Source organism: Canis lupus, chromosome 33 (genome assembly GCF_011100685.1).
Source record: "Canis lupus familiaris isolate Mischka breed German Shepherd chromosome 33, alternate assembly UU_Cfam_GSD_1.0, whole genome shotgun sequence".
In the NCBI taxonomy this organism is placed as follows: Eukaryota; Metazoa; Chordata; class Mammalia; order Carnivora; family Canidae; genus Canis; species Canis lupus.
The window spans coordinates 28,919,329-28,941,459 of NC_049254.1; the positions used below are offsets into that span (position 1 = coordinate 28,919,329).

The 22,131-nt window shown below is 36.2% G+C and overlaps 1 protein-coding gene across 3 annotated transcripts in view; it reads right to left on the reverse strand.

The window, feature by feature from the left end:
- Positions 1-4,329: 4,329 nt before the first annotated feature.
- Positions 4,330-22,131, reverse strand: part of ZNF148 (zinc finger protein 148) — a 119,676-nt gene continuing 101,874 nt past the window's right edge. For all 3 annotated transcript variants that reach the window (XM_038583070.1, XM_038583068.1, XM_038583069.1), the window contains 2 exons: positions 11,463-11,581; positions 4,330-11,123 (listed from right to left, as the gene is read on the reverse strand). In XM_038583070.1, coding sequence (XP_038438998.1) covers positions 9,525-11,123; positions 11,463-11,581 — 1,718 coding nt within the window. In that variant the 3' untranslated portion in view covers positions 4,330-9,524. The remainder of the gene's footprint in view (positions 11,124-11,462; positions 11,582-22,131) is intronic.

The following is a 22,131-nucleotide window of genomic DNA, read 5'->3' on the forward strand; positions in this document are numbered from 1 at the left end:
TCTATATTCTGTGAGTAAAATGCCCCCAAGCAGCTTACGGACTAATCCAGGGGTCCCACAGTCTTTTCCTGATGAACAATTGATTTTGGATTTTCCTAGAACATTAATACTACAAACACTGAAGGTAAATAAGTTGCATGAAAGGCCAGGCGTCACGCAACGTCAGTCAGCCGCTTCCCCCTGGTGTATGCACTCCACAGCACATACCCAAGTCGTTCAAGAGGAAGGAGACAAAGGAGATAGCAGAGAACGGAGAGACATGGTGCGAGAAAAATAAACACAGGAGGAAAAGGTGGAGGAGCAGGTCCAGCACGTGCACACACACCCGCACCCTTCCTCCTGCCTGGGGAGCTGCTGGGTTCCCACCTTACCGTCCACGGGGCTTTCTGCCTCACGAGCACCCACGCTCCTGCTCATTTTTTTTTAAGATTTTATTTATTCATGAGAGACAGAGAGAGAGAGAGAGAGAGAGAGAGAGAGAGAGAGGGAGAGGGGCAGAGACACAGGCAGAGGGAGAAGCAGGCTCCATGCGGGGAGCCCGACACAGGCCTTGATCCTGGGACCCCAGGGTCATGCCCTGGGCCGAAGGCAGGTGCCAAACCACTGGGCCCCCCGGCGGTCCCCTCCCTCATTAACCCGGAGCTTGGGGCCAAGTGGTTCAGTACCTCCTCACTTTGCAGGCCAGGGGATCCGCCTGTCCCCCCACGACCCCCTGCAAGTCTACGGGCTTCTCAACATTCACTCCATAGACGTTTGTTCTCCACAATGTCGCACCCCTTCCAGAGTCCCTGGAGATGGAACCTCCTCCACCAACTTGCTGGCCCTTGCTGGTCAGTGCGATGCAGACGAACCCCCCACACCCGCTCCTAGGTTCCGAAAGCTGGTAGGGCCAGCGGGTCGGGACCTCAGCCGGTCTGCGCGGCCCGCCATCCGGGCTGCCAGGGCCTGGTCCACGCGGCTCCACCCCGCCTTGCGCCGCTCCAGCAGCACGAACCGGGGCTGCTCAGCGTTTATGGCTTATAAACCACCTCAAGGGGCTGGTGCTCCTGTCAAGGCCAAGTCTAGGCTCGGGGCCGCTAGGCCTCCTGCTGTCCGGCCAGTGCGGCCTGTGCGGCCTGTGAGTCTGGCTCCTCCTCGCCTGCCCGCCCGCCCCTGGTCACCCTCAGCCCTAAGCTGCCCTCCGGCCGGGAGGCCCAACTCAGCAGCCTGCCCGGGACAGCTGCTCCCGGCATGTCCAGCCCCCAGGGGCTCCCCGTGGGTTTACCTGGTTGTATCCTGTCATTTAATTTTGTGCTCTAGCAAAACTAACTTTCACGTGGCCAGTGACGAAGGCCAAAGGACAACTGTCCTGGAGGCCTACGGGTAAACCTTACAGTGGCCCACACAGACACCTTGAAGGAAACAGTCAAGGAAAAGAGATGATCAGATAATTAGGGGGCAGTGGGGGTTATTTGACATAAAGAGCATCATAATCATGGCTGGGGGTCCTGACTAGCAATGTATAGACTTCAACAGATTTAAACTAGTACCGACCCCATGAAGACTGTGCTTGGAGGACTCCTTAGCACTGGCTCTCTACCTCCCGGAGAGCAGCCTCTAGCATCCATTTCCAGCTCCCCGCGGAGATGTAGGTGCCCCTCATGTTCACAAATCCCTAGGGAGTACGCATTTCCCATTCCGGTGAATAGGTCAGTTCCTTCTGAACAAAGGCTACTGTTCTCATTTCCACAGTCCAGGGTTGAATTGTAGCCATTAGTGTGGTATTTTAATAGGGATTTTTTTTTTTTAAAACAACGTTCTTTATTTCCACTGTATTGGCCTGTATTTTCTATCTTCTGCAGTTTGTTAAAATTATGTTTTCCAGAAAACTGCCCTAAAATAAAGAAATCTACCACTTACCCATTTGATGAGGAATAAGGTGTAAGTTACTCAGCACAGCGCCCAACACATCTGAACACTCAATATCTATCATAGAGTACAACCGCACCCCGTAACTGATATCACTATGAATACCTTTCAGATGCTCAAATAAAGATGTTAGTAGCCTCAACCATCTCTTATTTGCATCCAGCACAATGCCTGCAACTTAGTGGGTGATCGATGCTCAATGAATATTAGACCCCAGCAAATAAGAATTCAAATCATTAGAAACAGAATTACTATCACAGATAATCCATTTCTTTGGCTCCCTTCACCATCCTGACACGAGCATCAGTTTCAGAATCTTATTAAGAATGGGAGAAGCTAGGGAAAATGAAGTTATGATTTTAAAAGTTCATCTGAATAAATGGGTAAACATGCAAAAAACTCAAAATATTCCCTATTTTACCATTCAAATTCATTTCTAAATTGGAGTTTTCCCAGTAGTTGAAAATCACTTTGAAAATGGTCATTCCCACAGTATTACATTTCACATCCTAGTTCTTACACATACGCATATACATCTGCATGGGTGTGTGCATAAAATGTTTTACTATAAATGTCCTTAAGGACATTTGAAAATGACAAAAGAACGAAAATTATGAGGCCCCAAATTTTACCTTCAGTTCAAACTTTTATGCTCTACTGACTTTTATCAACCAAATGGATATAACGTACCCTAATACCTGATCAGGCCCACGGGGTAGGGGTGGGAGCAAGGTACAGGACAGCCAGTAGTCTGAAAAAAAAAAAATTTCTATCCAAACATATAGTCGTAAAAATCTTCATCCTCCTTTTGTGCATGATAAATTGTCAAGTAAGACTCCATGATGATGCATTAATTCAAGGGACTTCAATTTCATTTTTTCCTTGTAACCTTCAGAAGGTGAAAGTATCACGTAGAGTATTTCCCCACCCTTCTCCCTACCATTTCCGATCATTCAAGGACAATGGAGATCTAGGAAATGGATTAGTAGACTATCAGTGTTATGATGTGTAATTACTTACAGCTCCATGCTAATAAAGCCAGGATCCTAGGACTAGTCTCTGCAAAGGCCAGTTTAGTTTGTATCTGTACCATGACCTGGACTGTACTCCTAACTGCAGACAGCTTACTTACAAATGTGTCCGTCCCACCAGTCACAAGAGAGAGGACCGGCAAGTTGGCAAATGGATAAAAACAAAACTATCTTCGCTAATGGGGCGGGGGGGGCGGGTGGGAGGCCCAAACCCCACATATGATGGGTTAATAGAATCTTGCCCATAAAGAAGAAGAATCACATAATTTTTAATCCTGTGTTAAATGTATTTCAAGTCTCAAGTACCGGATGACAGGAATATTTGACTCCTGAATTTTAGAACTAATACATTCTACACAAAACCACATACAGTCAAGATCCTAATTTGTTACCCAACTTGTGTAAAAACTGCTAATTCCATACAAACATCCTTTTACTTCTTTAATATAAATCTATGCACCAGTTTTTAAATATTTGCCATTAGTTATTTGGTTCAGAATATTGTGAAAAATTCAGCTAGGAAATTATTCATAAAACTGTATTCTGTATTCTTTTTTTATTTTTCAAACAGCAAGTGTCCACATTTAAAATGCAGAATTTGCAAATATAAATTAGTCTAATAATTCATTTAAAAATGAAACAAAACAGCTTCCTGTAGTATCACAATACATAAAATGGTATTATAAACCCCCAAGTGGTAAGGTTAACTACATGACAACAATGCCTGAAGCTGTGAAACTCATTAAACCACTTAATGAATAATAGGTCAGTTTGAAGAACATGTCTATGTTCCATGACTATGCATGAAACAAGCTTTCATTGTATTATAAAGGCTCAGCAATTCATTCATATCATAATATGGGGTCAAGCAAGATTTTATTTTTACAATGACAATTTAAAAAATGCATTTAAACAAACAAACAGAAGTCCCCCCGATTGTTTAAAAACAATTCTATTTGGAGGGTAAAATATACTTTAAAACATACCGACTTACCAGATTTCAATTGTCAGGCTGCTGACTACTGATGTGAAAGTTTGTATTTAAAAATATCACAAATATCTTTAACAGTGAAAATTTCAATGTGATAAGTTTCATTGCAAAGCAATTTTCACCTGAGTAGATTTTGAAATTTAGTGCTCATATATTTGGGGGGAGGTGGGGAAGGAAAGACCCACTTGTATAAGATACTGAGTTTACAGCTGATTCTTTCACACAGATAATCCAGGGGGTTGAAGAAACATCTGCTGTGACCTTCCCAGGACACATGATGCCCCTCTTTCTCCTGGAGATTTGTTCTGACATTATGAATTCTCAGTATCCATAATATTTCCACTTAGTTACCCATTCAAGCATAGCAACCCAATTCATTCAGTTTTATACAACAGTGTCTATATTATGTACATGTTTAATTATCAATAGGAAATAGAAAATAAAAATTTACAGTGACTGAGAAAAGGGTCAGAAAACGGGATAGGAAAAGTAATACTGTATAATCAGAATATCCTATATTATCCTACCAGTTTTAATGACAGGGTTTTTCCTTTATTAGTTGAAATACAAAGAAGGCATAGGGGATCCCAGGAAAATAACACTATATATCAGAAAATTCAACGTGCTCCACCATCAGGATTTCCATCACACATTTAATTTCTTCTGTACAATTTTTATAAACGTGTTTGTCTTTTCAAAATCATCAGATTTCCAGATTAAATTCAGCACTACACAGTATGCCCTTGAAGTAAAATGAGGTTACCTGCTTTATTTGGATACCAAGTTCCCTTCCAGACAGCATTAAAATAAAGACAAGACTACACAGATAAAATCCAGTATAATTCAAATCCAACAATGAAAAATTTCCCCCATATTGTTGCAAAATTCGTTCTACTGAAATGCTTTGCTACAATAATAAAAAGCATACATTACATATAAAAGATACCAGTGTACTAAAAAGTGACAGAAGTGGACTAGCAAATCCTTCAAAGCACATTATATAAATGACTAGCATTTAAAAACATTTCTCCTATAAAATGTAGGTCATATACATTTATAAATTGGCGGTTTTATTTCTAAAGCAGTGATGTGTGTGTTCAAATAGTTAGCTGTTCTGTACAGTATAATATCTACTCAATTCAAACTACAATAGGTTTGTCTTTCTTTGTATTGAAGTTGAATAAATTCATCTGATCAGTTGAGAAATCAAGCTTGAAAAATAAGTATCTAAAAATCAAAGTAGAAAGTTGAGAATTATTGAAATGTAGCTATGAAATATGAAGAGAACTATTTCACAATGGAGCTGAAGTCACCTCAAAACTTATGGGCTTGAATCTAAAACAGAAACAAATATTAAAATCCAAAGCAAACCACAAAGTTAGGTAGCAGTACAGAAGCAGGAAAACAAAACAAAACAAAACAACACACCCCCTTCCTTCAGTGTGATGGGCACTAAGTTTTGCGGTCTTCCTCCATCTTGCAGAAGAGTGGTAAGGCCATTCAATGCTTAGTGAGAGTGAGTACAGATGAAGTCAGATTTAGCCTGTCTCCCCTGCAACTTCAATTATGCTGTGTAAACAGTGTTATGTTCCAATAGGAGGAACAATGGAATTTGCTTATAAAAACTGATTAAAGATAATCATTATTAAATGAAATAAGGATAATTAATAACTCTGAAATGTTTTTAGAACTTTCCTGATGCTACTTGTAAAGTTAGCACTGCTATGTATTATTGCTTACATACAGTACAACATCATATGCCTTCTAACATAAAGCAGTACTGTGATTTGTTTGTACATATTTACAGATTCTTAAAAACAAGCTGTAAAAACATTACATACTTTCAGACAATACAAATTAGCACATTGGTACTCACTTCAAAACAAATGGAATGCATAACATTAATAAACATCATAAAGGAAGACTCACATAAAAGTCCTTGATTGTCAAGACACGTTTATATATAAACTCTAACTGTGCAGAATTAAAGATTCAATCATAGGTACATCCTTATTTGATGAACCATATTTACAGCATGGTATTGCATAAAAAAATAAAATAATGTTTACAGGGTTTTACTTTTTTATCCATTGGATTAAAGAAAGCAACAAACACAACAAGAAATGTTTGTCTGCTTTAGTTTTGTTTCCTACCAAAGTTTAAGTGAAAAAAGGAAACATACGGTTTTATTTGCAGAATATAGCAAAAACAACTGGAAAATTATTTCCCTGAAATAAAGCAATTTGAAACGGAAAAAGTTTAAATTAAATTGCAGTGTCAAAAAGTTTCTCATTGATTATAATAGTGCTTCTTCAAGTAATTCTACTGTGAAAAAACAAGTTCTAGTTAAGATGTTCTATGTCTAAGAAATGTAGTACTACAGTAATGCCTACTTTTAAAGTTTCCCGGCTTTTTTTTTTTTTTTTAAACAGCCCTTTAAAAACTCAAATTGATAAAATGAAAGAAGTGGCAAAAGATCTAACCTAGCTGGCACTTGCAAGTTTCTCTCCCCTGTGGAAATGAAAGCCTACCCTGAGCACAAGACCTCTTTTGCCTCTCAGAAAGAGAAAATTACCCAGCCACTGACAGTCCTCAGCCAGAGCTAAAAGGATGGGTTTCTATGGTATCAAGTAGAAAATCTGCAAGTAAATCCAAAAGATTTAAGAGCCACCCAAATATTCTGAACCAAATGAAATATGTATACAATAGTTAAAAGAAAAAAAAAAAAACCCACAAGCTTTTAGAAGATGTTCAGCAGATATTACCTCATCTAACACGATCTGTTTCCAATCTTCAAACGTTAAGAGTAGGTCCTAAGTGAAAAAGCATACTTCACTCACATTGACCCGAAGTTTAATGGTGTGTAAGAGCATGTTTTAATAGAACAATTTGCTCACTGATAGAAATGAGAAAAACATATTGCAAAAGGGTATCTCATATCCTCAATATTCTGATCTACGGCAGCACAAAAGGCTACTTACTTGTACTATTAATGCCCAGATAGAAATGAAGGAACTTTCTAAACTGAAGCGGGGAAACCCAAACTGCTGAGATGTTTATCATATGATGATAATATAAGGTAACTCTGGTAGGCATTTAGAATTTCACAGTAAGAGAGTGATGACTACTATACTTAAATGGTGAGTCAACAAGTTATGCCAAAGTATCACCTTTCTCAAAAATGCTTATAATGTGGTAGAAAAGTCTGCCATTACGTAGATTTAAAGAAATGTGTTGAAGACAGGAATTCAACACCTGAAATTCCGCTTGCATAACTACCATTTTCAGAGGCCTTCCTTCCTTAGCTTACCCTAACTGCTCAGCAATAGAGTCACATTCTAAAAACTGTGCTGGTGATGTTAAAGCAAACATAAAACTGTATACTATACCAAGAACTACATCAAGTTGTTAACAGAACAAAATTTTTGATCAGGCTCAAATAAAAATCAACTCAGGAAATAAATGCCTATTTTCAAATAGTAGTATGAGAAAAATACAAATGCCTATATAGGATGAGCACAGTTCCATCTTTAACATCTCATCTGAATAAAGGCTTCTTGCAATTGTGTGATGTGTAACCCAACACACACCATTCTTAAAAGTCAATAATGGCAGAACTTAAATATCTACTTCAAAGAAGTCTAAAATTCTTGAGAAATCTGGCAGCAAAGAAAGCTGTCAAATAGGAAAATTAATATTTCAAGCAAAGCTTAATAACCAAAGCATAGAGGAAACCACATTAAACATAATTTATACTTATTATCACAAAACACCAAAATATTCAAAATAAATGTAAAAGATGTTAAGGGTGGTGGGTATTTCCTTTGTTCCCTTTCTTTATGAGAACACTCTGGGGATACCATTAAATAAAAGAAAAAAATAACTTAAATGTATAACATTCTATACTGAAATAAAGACTGCAGATCTATATAAGGGCCAATATAAAAAGTTAAAGTGGAAATTAGCAACAATAAAGTTTCACCTTCCAAGGATATTAATTTTAGATTATCATTGGTGCTACATCAGTATGTGCATCATGACAAAGATGTTGGAAATTAAAATAAACAAAAAGTTGGAACAAATTAAAGAGGATAGTAAAATCAACAGAACTAATGTTATTTTCCAAAAATTAAAACTGTCCAATGTGTAACTCAAACCATCAATTCTTTAGAAAAGTATATATATGTGTTTATATAAAAGCACTATTTATTGTACCATGCTGTATTATTTTAAGACAAAGTATTAAAAAAAAAAAACATTCGTGGTATAAGGATAAAGTCTGTAGTTTATTTAGATTTTGAAATGCAACAAAAAGTTTCCGATCACTCATCTAGCTGAAAAAGAAATTGTAGTTACTAGAATTAGTAAACACTTTTGGTTTGTAAAATTGTAATGAGCAGTGTTCATTAAAAAGTAATTCAAGATAAAATAAGCAATTAAAATGCCCATTTCTTTAGTTTCTCTGGATACTGTTTAATTATCCAATCTATCAAGATTCTAGAAAGAGAAGGATTAAACCAGGTTTTACAGTTCCAAAGATACCCAATTTCCTTTTATTGCCAAAATTAAAATAGTCAATTATGAGATGATTATGACACAACCATATCAAACCTAAAAATCTAATTTTTTTTTTACTTTGAGAAATCAAAAATACCAAATAGATTCTAAGTGCTCTATGTTAACTGAAGTGTATATGTAAAGTAAAATACAATTAAGCTTTAAAACGTGGAATATACATTTTGTGTAAGCATTATGTTCTTGGGAATGTAATCTACAGAATATCTTTTTACTAAAACTTCAAAACCTTGATACCTGCACATGAAAAATCATAAAAAATATCTAAGTACAACTGTACAAAGAAACTGACACCAATATGCATACTTCCATAGAGAAGTGAATGCTTCAACAGTTACGTATTTTGGTAAAAGTTTTGAAAGTATGCATATTTTAAAAGTAATTAGGCTTTTAAATAGTGGAGTCTTAGACTATCAGATTTTTATTATTTTTTCTCAAAAAAAAAAACATGTCAATATAATGCAAAATGAAAATCAAGGGTATATGGCATTATCATTCTTATTAAAAGGTGGTTTCTTGGTTTCTTTTTTTCCCCCTATAGGACACACTAATTTATTTAAGCCATAATCTCTTGACATTTAAACTTTTAAGTTCACTCTGTCTGTAAAGTATACTCAGATTCCCTGCTGAAGTGCAATGACTATGCTGAAAAACTTAGAAACAGTATGAGTAAATTTCACACAATTACTAATCTCCTAAGAATGTACAATGTTATCAGTTAGGAAACAATTGTGCGAAAGTCTTTTTTTTTTTCCTTTTAAACTCGGTGTAGGTGGAATAGCAAGTTTCTGCTCTAAAACAAGTAATGCATTGCTTCTATAAAGGTGACAACATGTAAGGCAGTTCAAAGAATGCTGACTAACCAAACAAAATGCAGTTATTGGATTATCTTGCTATTCATATCAGCTTAACTGGTTATAGCTCATTGCTCTTAAATCTGTACAGCACTCCATTTTACACAGAGTAACCCCACTCTTGATTAATCTGTTCTAAAGTGCCAGTATTATTTACACATTTTTTTAGCCAAAAGTCTGGCCGGTTGTGGCATCAGGTGAAGACGTCATCCCAGCTCTATTATCATTTACATTCACCAAGGGAAATTCTGGAAATTCAGCACTTGTCCCTGGTCCCCGCAGGTTCACCTGTCCATTGGCAGTGCTAAACTGAGTAGCTATTCCAGCTCTTGATCCGTGATACGGAGCGCGGAAGGGCTGTTCAAAGGAGCTCATTTGGTAAGCTTGGTGGACAGGCTGAGCCTCAGCTTTTTTCTGAGAAGTCACTTGATCCAAGAAGTCCTGTGTGGAAGTGGCAGAAGCATGGTTTGTCTCATCACCTGAAAAGGGAAACGAGTGCTGTGAATCACCAACTATGAGGCCAAAGTGGGACTTATCTGGAGTTGTTCTTAGTGGAGAGTTCATTCCTGATCGGAAGCTGTTGATGGGCATGGCTGCATAGACTTGCTTGTCTATGGAGGAGAACGCTGGCGGATTTGGAAGGGTCTGGTTGTCAGTCACAAAGTTAAGGCTCGGGCTATTCAAATAGGCATCATTTTGGCTAGTTCTGTCCAAAGCCTGCTGCAGAAACTTTGAGTACTCCTGCAGCATGTTGGCTTTATCTGACGAGGATGCTTGGGAGCTTGATCCAACATTCTCTGCCTGCGTGACCTCGGGGACTTCTGAGGAATTTATGGATATGCTAGAAGTCACCTCAGTGTCCGCAACACTGAACGATATCTCATGCTGTCCGTTAGCTTTATGGGAGTAATGATCCAAGAGAGTCTGCAGTACCTCATCCGGAATAACGTTCTTGTCATGGTTACTCTTAATCTCCACATTCAGCGCCTGTGAATCTAATATGGACGCCGTCGTGCTTTCATCAATGACACTGGCCACCGCCGCTTGTGTTACAGAAGGCTGGGAGGCGATGGTACCCACGTTCAGCGCATACTCCCTACTATTGTTACTTGCTGCCTGAAGATACCGCTTCTTCTTCAAAAACTGCATGGCATCGTCATAGTTGGTGCTGCTGTGCACAGGCTTACTGGGCCCCTCTTGCAAATTGTCGACCTGATCGATGTCAGCATTGCCTTCTGAGTCCAGCAAAGCCTGTTTATCCACAAGTTCAAAAGCGTACTTTGAGACTTTACTCTCTTCGTATGTGGATAAGGGTGAAATGGTTTGATTTTGCTCCAGTGGCTGTTTCAGACTTCTCTTGCTATTGATTTTTTTGAGAACCAACTTAGGTGGATGGATTTCTCCTGATGCATCTTCTAAGTGCGATCCCCCAACCGAAGAATGTGGCATTTCCACGGCGTACTCTGCTACCATGTACTCATCCTTTACTTTAGTACTTGAAGAATAAAGAGGCAAGTAATCATTTTTGTCTTTCTTCAGGTCAGATTTGTCCAAAGCACTCTCTTTGTCCATCCCAGATGACTTTTTCTCAGTTTTTTGCCTTTTCTTTTTTGGCAGTGAATTATCTTTTGGTGATGTAGAAAAGCCAGAATCTTCCTCAGATGTCAGAAGGCCACCTTTGATGGCACATCTGTTTAGTTTTTTGTCATGATTTTCATGGCACATACGTTTATGTTTCAACACACGATCTGTTCTGGAAAAATACTGTCAAATTCAGATTTTTGGCAGTCAGTTTTTTGTTTTAGTTTGTGTTTTTCGTCAAGCAAGAAAAGAAAAGAAAAAAGTAATTAATATAAAGATAGATAGAGGTAAAATAATATAAGTAATTCCAAACTAACTTGTTGAGCCAGTTGTTTATTAGAAATCTAATCAGAAGCAGCTGGGATGGGAAGTTCTTCAAATAGTTCTAGTAGTCACATTTTCTAATTTAAGAGAAGTATTTTATAATTTCATGTAGAAGAATTTCAATGTCCATCATACCTCAACAAAGTGATTTTTAAAAAACCCAAACACCAAAACCAAACATTTCAAATCACTCCTTACCTGTAAACAGTATTCACACTGGTAAGGTTTTTCTCCACTATGAGTTCTCTTATGCCTTTCCATGTGATATTTTTGTATGAATCTCATACCACATTCATCACAGCGAAATGGTTTTTCACCTAGTACATGATATAGAAAGTTTAAAACAAAACAAATATTGTAAAATAATGAATTACTTTACCACAAGAATCTCTAAAGAATAGCTCTTTAAAACTGTCATACTCTCCTCTTTTCAAGTGAAAAAATTCTTCCTATATTAAATACATCTTTCAATTTAACTTGTAAAAAATATTTTGCTTTACAAAAATAAAAGACTGGCACGTGCCACTGGAAAGAAAAGTCTGAAAGCAGGCATACTCAACTTCCCTACCTTTCTATTGTATGTGTACATAACATACTCTTTCCATGGAGAGCAGCAGTACCAGGAATTATAGCAATGTGAACACCGTTTCAGTAGAGTAGCTGACACTTTTAATCTTTTTTATTCAATCATATAAAATAATATTTTAGAATTTTTTTTGAAAAAAGAAAATGTTACCCATATATAGTCCAACACAATTCTTGAGTACACCTTTTCAATTCTTCATTTCTTTTCAACAAATATTTGTGGTTAAATGAAATCTGAATCCTAGGAAATATTCTTAAAAATCTAATTTATTAAAACATAAAAAGAACTCAAATTAGAGACTAAGTTTCAAAAGGTTTGTTTATACTCATCCTTTTTCTTAACTCAAACCAGCATTTCTCATGTCCTTTTGGGGAATGAATCAAACAGTACTGCTAATCAGACACACAACTCCTGCCTCACCTCCTCCATTTTATTTTTAAACATTTCATAAGGTCTTATTAGCTGTAAGGAACCATAACTATGGAGATCTAAAGTAGTTTTTACTGATAAAACCACAGTAAACAGAAAGGTGTGACAGTAAGTTATCTTGAATAACACTTTTTTGGGAAGCTATTGTTTCATACATTCAACAAAATCTCACTGAATACTTCCCCTCTACCCATAACCTTGCTATAGGAGATTGAAAGTGTAAGATTCATTACTTGGCTTCAAAGAGCTTATAATGTAATTTGGGAAAACAAGATATACACATTATAAAGAGACAATTAACAAAACTATGTCCAGCTCCAGTTTACCTTTACAACATTGTATCTCACTACTCTTAAAACTTTTCCTCCAGCCACATCAAAATACCTATCATCTTGAGCTATTCTACCTCTGCTGTGGATTCATGCTGCTTCTTCAGTCAAGAATGCCCACCTAGGGTCGCCTGGGTGGCTTAATCAGTTGAGTGTCCAACTCCTCATTTTGGCTCAGGTCATGATCTCAGGGTCGTGATGGAACCCAGGACAGGCTCTACACTCAATGTAGAGTCTGCTTGAGATTCTCTCTCTCCTCTCCCTCTGCCCACCATTCCCTGCGCCCTATGTACTACTCTCTCTCTCTAAAATTAAAAATACATTAAATCTTAAAAACAAAATAAAATAAAAAAAAATCCACCTCTCTGTTCAGGTGCCACATTTCCTTCAAGTATCAACCCATATCCTCTGGGAGCCTTTGCCCTATTCTTCCAGGGAAAAGGTATCTTTATTTTTTCTAAATCTCCACAGAACTTCACCTGTGCCTCTACTATAGCACTCATAAATGTCATCCCTATAATTATTTTGTACATCTCTATTCTACTAGATCACGTTTCTTTTGGTCAGAATTTGAGTCTAAATTGTCTCTACATAGCTCAAAATACTTTGTGCAATTTTTAAATGCCAAATGAATGGCATAAATTATTATTACAGTGATTACTAGGAAAAATGTTACTGAGCTGGTATGATTTGGAAAAGTTTCTTCCAAGTGTTAGAATTTAAAGTGAATAGCACTTTTAAAGAGACTATCTGTGATTAAAGCCAAAGAAAGAAAATGTAGAGGAAAATAACAAGAAACTGAGAATTTAGTTACTATAAAATGTCCAGGAGAAACGGTACCTAAGAAGAGAATTCAATTGGTGACAATTATTTGAAAATTTTCAAGAATGCAACTTCTGTTAAAAAAACAAACAAACAAACAAACAAACAAACAAAAACTTTTATAATTGCTATCAAGTTACCAAATTGTAGGGTTGAAAGAAACTTGTGGTGGTTTTCGAACTGGGTCCCCACAAAGATCGCAAAGGGTGACGCTGGTGTGGCAAATGACTTTAAGCATGCACTCAGATTTCAGGACATAATAATTCCACTTCTGTATACTGGGTTTTAAATAAGCACTCCAAGGATTCAGAGGCTAGATTTAGAGCTTAACACAACTAATTGAGACCAATTCACTTATTTCACAAAAAAATACTAAATTCCAGAAAAGTTAAGGCACTTGGCCAAAGGGTTAATAAGTGAATAACTAACGAAGTAATGGAAGCTGGGAAAGAAGACCACGTATTAAGAAAGTTGGGAAGTGAAAAAAATGAAGAAAAGGAGATGAGAAGTAACAATTAGGAGGCAATCCAATCAAGAGCAAGTATTGATAAGGCTGGGGACATTGATTTATCTGAAGGCAGAAAGGAAGGAGCCAGTGAAAAAGAGAAATGAAATACTAAAATTAAACTGAAATATTATGGTTAATAACCAAAAGAACAAGATCTCAGAAGGTCTAAGATGAAAAGCGAAAGAAAGTACAGGTTATATTTTGGAAAAAAAATAAAGCATATTTCCATATTTCTTTGAAATAAAGAATGTAGATGATAGAGCTTATCAAGGTCAGAAGTTAAAGTCATTTCCCAAAAGTGAAAAATGATAGAGGAGAAAATTAGTGAACTGATTAGAATTCAATTAATTCTGCATAATATTCATGGACTAGATTTAATATTGTTTAAGATGGTTAATAATCTCCAAGTAGATCTATAGATTTCAAAGCAGAAATTGATAACCTGCCTAAAATTCATTTGTAATGCAAGGGATACAAAATAGCCAATAACAATCTTGAAAACGGGATCCCTGGGTGGCGCAGCGGTTTGGCGCCTGCCTTTGGCCCAGGGCGCGATCCTGGAGATCCGGGATCGAATCCCACATCGGGCTCCTGGTGCATGGAGCCTGCTTCTCCCTCTGCCTGTGTCTCTGCCTCTCTCTCTCTCTCTCTCTCTCTGTGACTATCATAAATAAATAAAAATTAAAAAAAAAAAAAAAAACAATCTTGAAAACAATCTTGAAAAATTAAGTAAGAAGACTCATACTTCCTAATTTCAAAACCTAATACAAAGCTACAGTAATAAGTTAGATAGTGTGGTAATTGGGTAAGGACAGACATATAAATCAAAGAACCAAACTGAGAGCCCAGAAATAAACCTTTACATTTATGGCCAATTGATTTCCAACACAGGTGCCAATACACTTCAACGGAGGAAAAATACTCTTTTCAACAATGATGCTGGGCCAATTTGATGCCCACATCCAAAAGAACAGAGTTGTACCCCTACCTCACATCATATACAAAACTTAACTCAAAGTGGATCATAGACCTATGAGAACTAAAACTATAAAACGTTTAGAAGAAAACATAGAAATATCTTAACCCTGGATTAAGCAATGATTTCTTAAACATGACACCAACAGTCCAATCAACCAAACAAAAATTACAATATATTTCATAAAAATTAAAAATGGTTGTTCTTAAAAAAACACTATCAAGAAAATAAAAGGGAAAATAGGCAGCTGCTGTGGGAAATAGTCTAGCAGCACCTCAAAATGTTAAACACAGAATTATCATAGGACCCAACAATTCTACCCCTATATATATACCCAAAAGAAATGAAAACAGAGACTCACTCAAACAGACCCTTGTGCCCAGATGCTCACAGAAGCAGGATTCATAACAGCCTAAAGATGCAAACAACTCACTGTCCACCAGCAAGCATTATGAATGCATAAATAAAATGCGATATATACACACAATGATATATTATTCAAGTCATAAAAAGAAATGAAATTATGATACATGCTACAACATGGATGAACTGTGAAGAAATTACGCTAAGTGAAAGAAGCCAGGCACAAAAAGGACAAATATTGAATGATTCCACTTAGATGAGGTACCTGGAGTAGGCAAATTCACATAAGTAGAATAGAGGTTACCAGGGACTAGGAGAGGGAGGAAAGGAAATTTATACTGTTTAATGGTTAGAAGGATTTTTTGGTCATACAATATTGTAAATGTACTTCATGTTACTAAATTCTATCCTTAAACATGATTGAAATGATAAACTTCCATGTTATGTTGTCTTGTTTTTAAAGTGAAAAGATAACCCAGGTAATGGGGTAAATTACTTGCCAATTATATATCTCATAAGGGAAGTGCATCCAGTATATGAAATGAACACTTACAAAAAAGACAAATAATCTAATAGGCAATGGATCTGAACAGACACTTCTCAGAAGACAGGCAAATATCCAATAAGTACATGAAAAGATGCTCAACATCATTACTAATGAAGACTCAAGAAATGCAAATGAAGACCACCATGAGATACCACTTCACACTCAATAGGATAGTTAAAAACAGATAATCAGAAATGTTAGCATGGGTGTAGAGAATCTACCCATATTCTCAAGACACATTTGCAGTTTCATCTTTTACATTAAATCTGATGTATTCCGGGTTCATCCTTAAGTTCATATGACTGACTAGTTTTCCCAACGCCATTTACTGAGAAGTTCTACTTTGTGTGATCACTTTTTTTTTTTTTAAATAGACACAGGCAAAGGGAGAAGCAGGCTCCATGCAGGGAGCCCAACGTGGGACTCAATCCCAGGTCTCCAGGATCACGCCCTGGGCTGAAGGCGGCGCTAAACCACTGAGCCACCAGGGCTGCCCTTGTGATGGCTTCTTTATCAAAATCGTATACTAGTTCCACAGGTGTCTTTCTAGACCTTCTACTCTATTATGTTCCATTGGTCTGACTATTCATATGCTAGAATGAAAATGTTATGACTTTATAATACTCTTTATCATCTGGTAGGGCTTATCTCCCTCATTGTTCTTGTTTTTGTTTATCCACTTTCTGTATTATTTCATAATTATCTTGTCTAGTATTTGGGGTGGAGGGAAGGGACAGCTGCCTGAAATGTTTATGTTAACTTATAAAAAGAATTGTATCCTTTAGGATGTTGACTTTTCTCATCAAAAAAAACGGGGTGGGTGGGTGGAGGAGTATGCCCTCCTCCCATTTAACCAAATTTTGTTTCGTGTCCTCAACAGTGTTTTAATGATTTCTTCATATGGGGTTTTCTACATTTTGGGGGGATTTTCTACATTTCTTGTGATATATAAACAAGGTACTTTTTTTCTGTTACATCTTCTACTGTGGGTGTATACAAATATATGGTTTTCTATTTTACTGAATTTATTAGTTGGCAATAATTTTTCAGTTGATTCTCATGGGTTTTTCAAGTATAAAATAATATTGGTTGCAAAAATAGTTTTTTTTGCCTCAAATGTTTTTCTTTTGCATACTTTTGCTACCTGTTTTTCTCAAACATTATAATAAAAAGTAATAGTGATTGATAATGTGTTCTCTATCTTATTCCTGACTTTGATACCAAAAGGAAATCTAAGTCAGAATCCAAAATATGGGGCGCCTTGGTAGCACAGTCAGTTAAGCATCCGACTCTTGGTTTCTGATCAGGTCATGATCTCAGGGTCCTGGGATGGAGCCTGTATGAGCCCCTGTACTCAGCGTGGAGTCTACTTGAGATTCTCTCTCCCTCTGCCTCTGCCCTTCCTGTTTGTGATTTCTCTCTAAAATTAATAAATCTTAAAAAAAAAAGGAATCTAAAAATGTAAAATAGATTTTAAACAATAGTGAGCCAAGTAAGCACTACCTTGACTTATAAACATTGTAGTCGGATTTTGAACTTATAAACCACCATTATCCAGCTACTTATTGAAAATAAGTGTTCTAGAATAAAAGATCAACAATGGAGATTACATTAAGCACATAAAGACGTTACCAAATCAACTGACTCTATATCAAATCCCATATGCTGCGTTCCATAAAAAGAAAGAAACCCATCATCAGCTTATTTTCTTTCTTATTTATGGCATTAACTTCATATAAGACTGGACAAATGCACATCAGCTTTCTTTTCTTTAAAAGAAATTAACTAGGGTATCAAATGATGAAGAGCCACTCTCTCAAAAACATATTTTTATCATTAAATTTTTTTTCCTAATTTGCCTTTTTACATTAACTACAACCTACATTTTTATTTCATATACATTTAAGAAATATGATATAGGTGCTCTAATGTGGACAAGGAGCATAACAGAACTTTTAGGCAAAAAACCCAGATAGTGCGACTCAAAATTAGTGAAATTTCAGGTAGTTATCTTTTCTGATTTCAGCTATCAATTAAATAAAGACAAAAAACAAACGCTACAGTTCTAGGAACACAGCATGAAGTAGTCTCCCTCAAGTACTCTATTTTTTAAAGTGTCATCTTAAAAATACATAGGAAATATGCATTCTAACCTAGAATACCTGTCTTATTTATGTCTTCATTCTTAACATTTTACTGAGTCACCTACTACGTGCCAAGCACTTGCTGGGCACTCTTACACTTAAATCAACTCTAGTCTTGTCAATTAAGTACACTGTCCCCATTTGCCAGGCTAGGAAACTTTTGCCCAAAGTCATGGTATTAATAAATCAGGCCCAGGAACAAATCCTGATGGCATTCTTTCATCTCCAAAAAAGCCCATCAGCAACAAATGCATCTACCTCATGGTTTCTCTCAGAGCAATCTCAAACTGTGGATCAATAATATAGTAAGTTGCATCCCAGGCTTTCATCAGTTCATTTAGCAAGTACTAAGTGTCTGTCAGTGTCTGGAAATGATAGGAAAACAAAAGGAGTGGAATGGTTGGGATCTAGGTCTTCTTGTTTTTTTCCCACACTATCTGGTAGTTGGTAAGTTTTTACAAAGGAATATACCACCACAATCAACACAATGAATTCATCTAAAACCACAAAGTTTCCTGTTACTCTGTATAATCCCTTCCTCTCGCCCTTGTCACTCCATTCCCCCTTCTCCAGGCAACTGATTATCTGTATCCTGTCCCTATAGTTTATGTTAATTATTATTAGGAATATTTTCAAACATATACAAAAAGTAGAAAAGAATATACTCATGTGCCCATCACTCAGCTTTAATATAATTACCAACACTCCAGTCAATTTTATCTAACTCTTCCCATTATTTCTTTCTTTCTTCTTTTCTTACTTTAAGCAAGCAAACTTTTTATTGGAGTATAACAGCCACAGAGACATTAAAGAAATCATAATCACAGCTCACTGAATTTTCACAAAGTCCACTGACTCCTTTAACTAGCACCCATAATTAAGAAATAGAACATTACTAACATCTTCTAAGCACCATATGAAGCCTCACCTGGTCACAATCTCTCAAAGATAACCACTAACACCAGAGATTAGTTTTGTCGTTTAATAAACTATTACGGAAATCTTAAAGGGTGCAAAAAAGCACTCAGAAGATACCATTATCATATTCTGAAAAGAGATTTATTGAGCTGTAATATATCCACACAAAAGTATACAAATACATAAATGCAGTTCAATGAATTTTCTCAAAGAGAACATACCTATATAAACAGCATCCCACCCAAGTAACAGAATATTATGAGTACAGAGCCCTTCTATTCCCTATCCATCAGTAATCACTATCCTGATTTCTAGTACATAACTCATTTTGCCTTGTTTATGAACTTCAAGTGATTGGAGTCATGCAATATGTATTCTTTGGAGTCTGGCTTCCTATACTCAACGTTATGCTTTTAAGATTTATCCAGAACACCATGTTCTGGATTCTGGATTCTGTCATAGGAGTGTACTTGGATTTATTGATTCAATTCTTGATGGAAATCTGTGTTGTTTTCAATTTTGGGCTATTAATAGTAATGCTGCTTTAAGGTTCTTGTACTTGCCTCTTGGTATATATATGTACACCATATAAGCATAAAACTAGGAGTGAAAACGACAATGTCTAGGGTTTGTGTATTTGCAGCCTTGGCAGATACAGTTGACTATAGTGGATGTCCCAATCTACATACCTGCCAGCAGTATATAAGAGTTCTAAATGATCCACATCCTTTTAAGTACTTTGAACAGTGTGTATTTTTCATTTTAGCCAATCTAGGGTGGTTCAAGTGATATCAGATTGTAATCTTAATAATCTTTCTTATGGCTAATGAAACTGAGTACCCTTTCGTATGTTTACTAATCATCTGGATATCCTTTTTTGGTGTGTTAAGTGACTGCTCAAGAGTTCTCCCACTCTTAATATTAGCTTATCTTTTCCATAATAGATTAATAGGAATTCTGTACATGTTAAGCTTAGTTTTCACTTTTTTTGTATTTATTCATGAGAGACAGAGGGGGAGGGGGAGAGACACAGGCAGAGGGAGAAATAGGCTTCATGCGGGTAGCCTGATGTGGGACTTGATACTGGGACGCCAGGATCACGCCCTGAGCCAAAGGCAGACACTCAACAACTGAGCCACCAGGTGTCCCAGTTTTCACTTTCTTAATGTAGCCTTTAATGAAAAGAAAGTCTTAACACTAATGTAGCCCAATTTGTCTATTTTTCTATCATGAGTAGTGCTATCTATATCCCAGCTGAAAAAGGTTATAGTCGTGTTTTTTTTCCCCTCTGTGATATTTTCTAGTGGTATCTTCTATTTCACTAACCTTCTCTTTCATTGACTCTATTCTTCCATTAAGCCTATGTTATATATAGTCTGTATATCAATTATTTTTTTCAGTTCCAGAATTTTCATTTTCTTTTTTTATGGATTGCAATTCTCTGGTAAAAAAATCCCCATCTTTTTTGCCTATTTTCTATGCCTTTTCTACCATTTTCTTAAACATATTAGTCATAGTTTAAAATTTAAAGTCCTGAGGCAGCCCAGGTGGCTCAATGGTTCAGTGCCACCTTCAGCCTGGGGCCTGATTCTGGAGACCCAGGACTGAGTCCCACGTTGGGCTCCCTGCATGGAGCCTGCTTCTTTCTCCCTCTCTGCCTGTGTCTCTGCCCCCCCCACCCTGTGTCTCTCATGAATAAATAAATAAGATCTTTAAAATAAATAAATAAATAAAATTTAAAGTCCTTCTCAAATAACTATTATTTCAGCCACCCAAGAAATTTTTATGGTTTCTATTTTTCCTCTTACCTTTCTGTGATTCTGTGCTATCATTTGGTATGCACTGAACGCAAAACACTATGTATGAAAAACTATAGAGGCTCTGGATGATGTCAATGTCTTTTAAAGAGGGTTCACCCTTTCTTCTGAGCACTTAATGTAGGGGCTGATAACCTAAATCCCCAAATGGATTAGGCCAGCTTGAGGCTGGGTTATTTTATAGCAAGACCAAGATTCTGGCTTTTCAAAACAAATGCTTTCTTCTCTTCTCCATTTCCTGTCAACTTTTAAAATATGGTCAGTGACAAGCAAACGGTCTTACTACTTTAAAACTTAGTAGCAACTACAATACTTTTACAATAATATTTCTAAAATTTTACATAATCTGTTTTAATAGTACCAAGTCTCTATGAATTTCATTATAGACTTTTAGATTATTCACTGTGAATGAGGATCTTTGCTGAGATTGTGCCATTTATTTAACATATAATGTGGTAAAAGCATTTTAATTGCTGCAAACAAAGCATGAATCTCACTAATTACTTCTATAAAATGAGAATAAACACAAATAAGTTACATGTTAAAAATATTTTCCAAGGTAATTTATTTTCCATGTGATGTAAACTAAATTCTTTTAGTGCTTCAGTCTGGTACTAAAGATTGACTGATATGAAATAAATACAGTTTAATTAGTTTTTAAGATAATAGATACTACATTAGAACACTTATATTATCTGCTGCATACAGAAAATTATTCATAATATTCTTTAAAATATTAAGCTTATGCTCCTTATTAATAGGCAGAAAAATGAAGCCTAATATTTCTACCTAATTTTTAGCTTGGATTTCTGTATATTTCAGAAAATAACTAATGTAGATTCATTACCATTTTATTTTTTTCTTATATTAGACTTAGAAATATGAAGTTAATAAAAAAGAAATATGAAGTTAATATTGCATATAAAAATAAAATTAAATGTAACATTTTGAAAAATACCAAGAAGTCTTTCAAGAAAACAAAGAATTTTCCAATCAATTCAAAAAAACAAGTCTATGGGAGAAAAAAAACTGCAAATCACATATCTGATATTAAATAAATACATAAAGAACACCCAAAGCTCACAGTAAGAACAAACAATCCAATTTTTTTAATGGGTGAAAGAATCAAAGAAACACTTTAACCACTCCCCCAACTATGTACATTTGCACACAGATGGCAAATAAGCACATGAAAAAATGTTCAACATATTTGGTCCTTAATGAAATGCAAATTAAAACCACAGTGACAGACAAGTGCATGCCTCTTAGAATGACTAAAACAAAGAAATGTGACAATGCTAAGTGCTGTCAAGGATACAGATCAAATGGAAGGCTCATAAGTTACTACAGAAAGCAAAATGTGATGTAATACTTGGGAGAACAATTTAATGGTTTCTTAAAAAGTTAAACATACACTTAAAATATGAC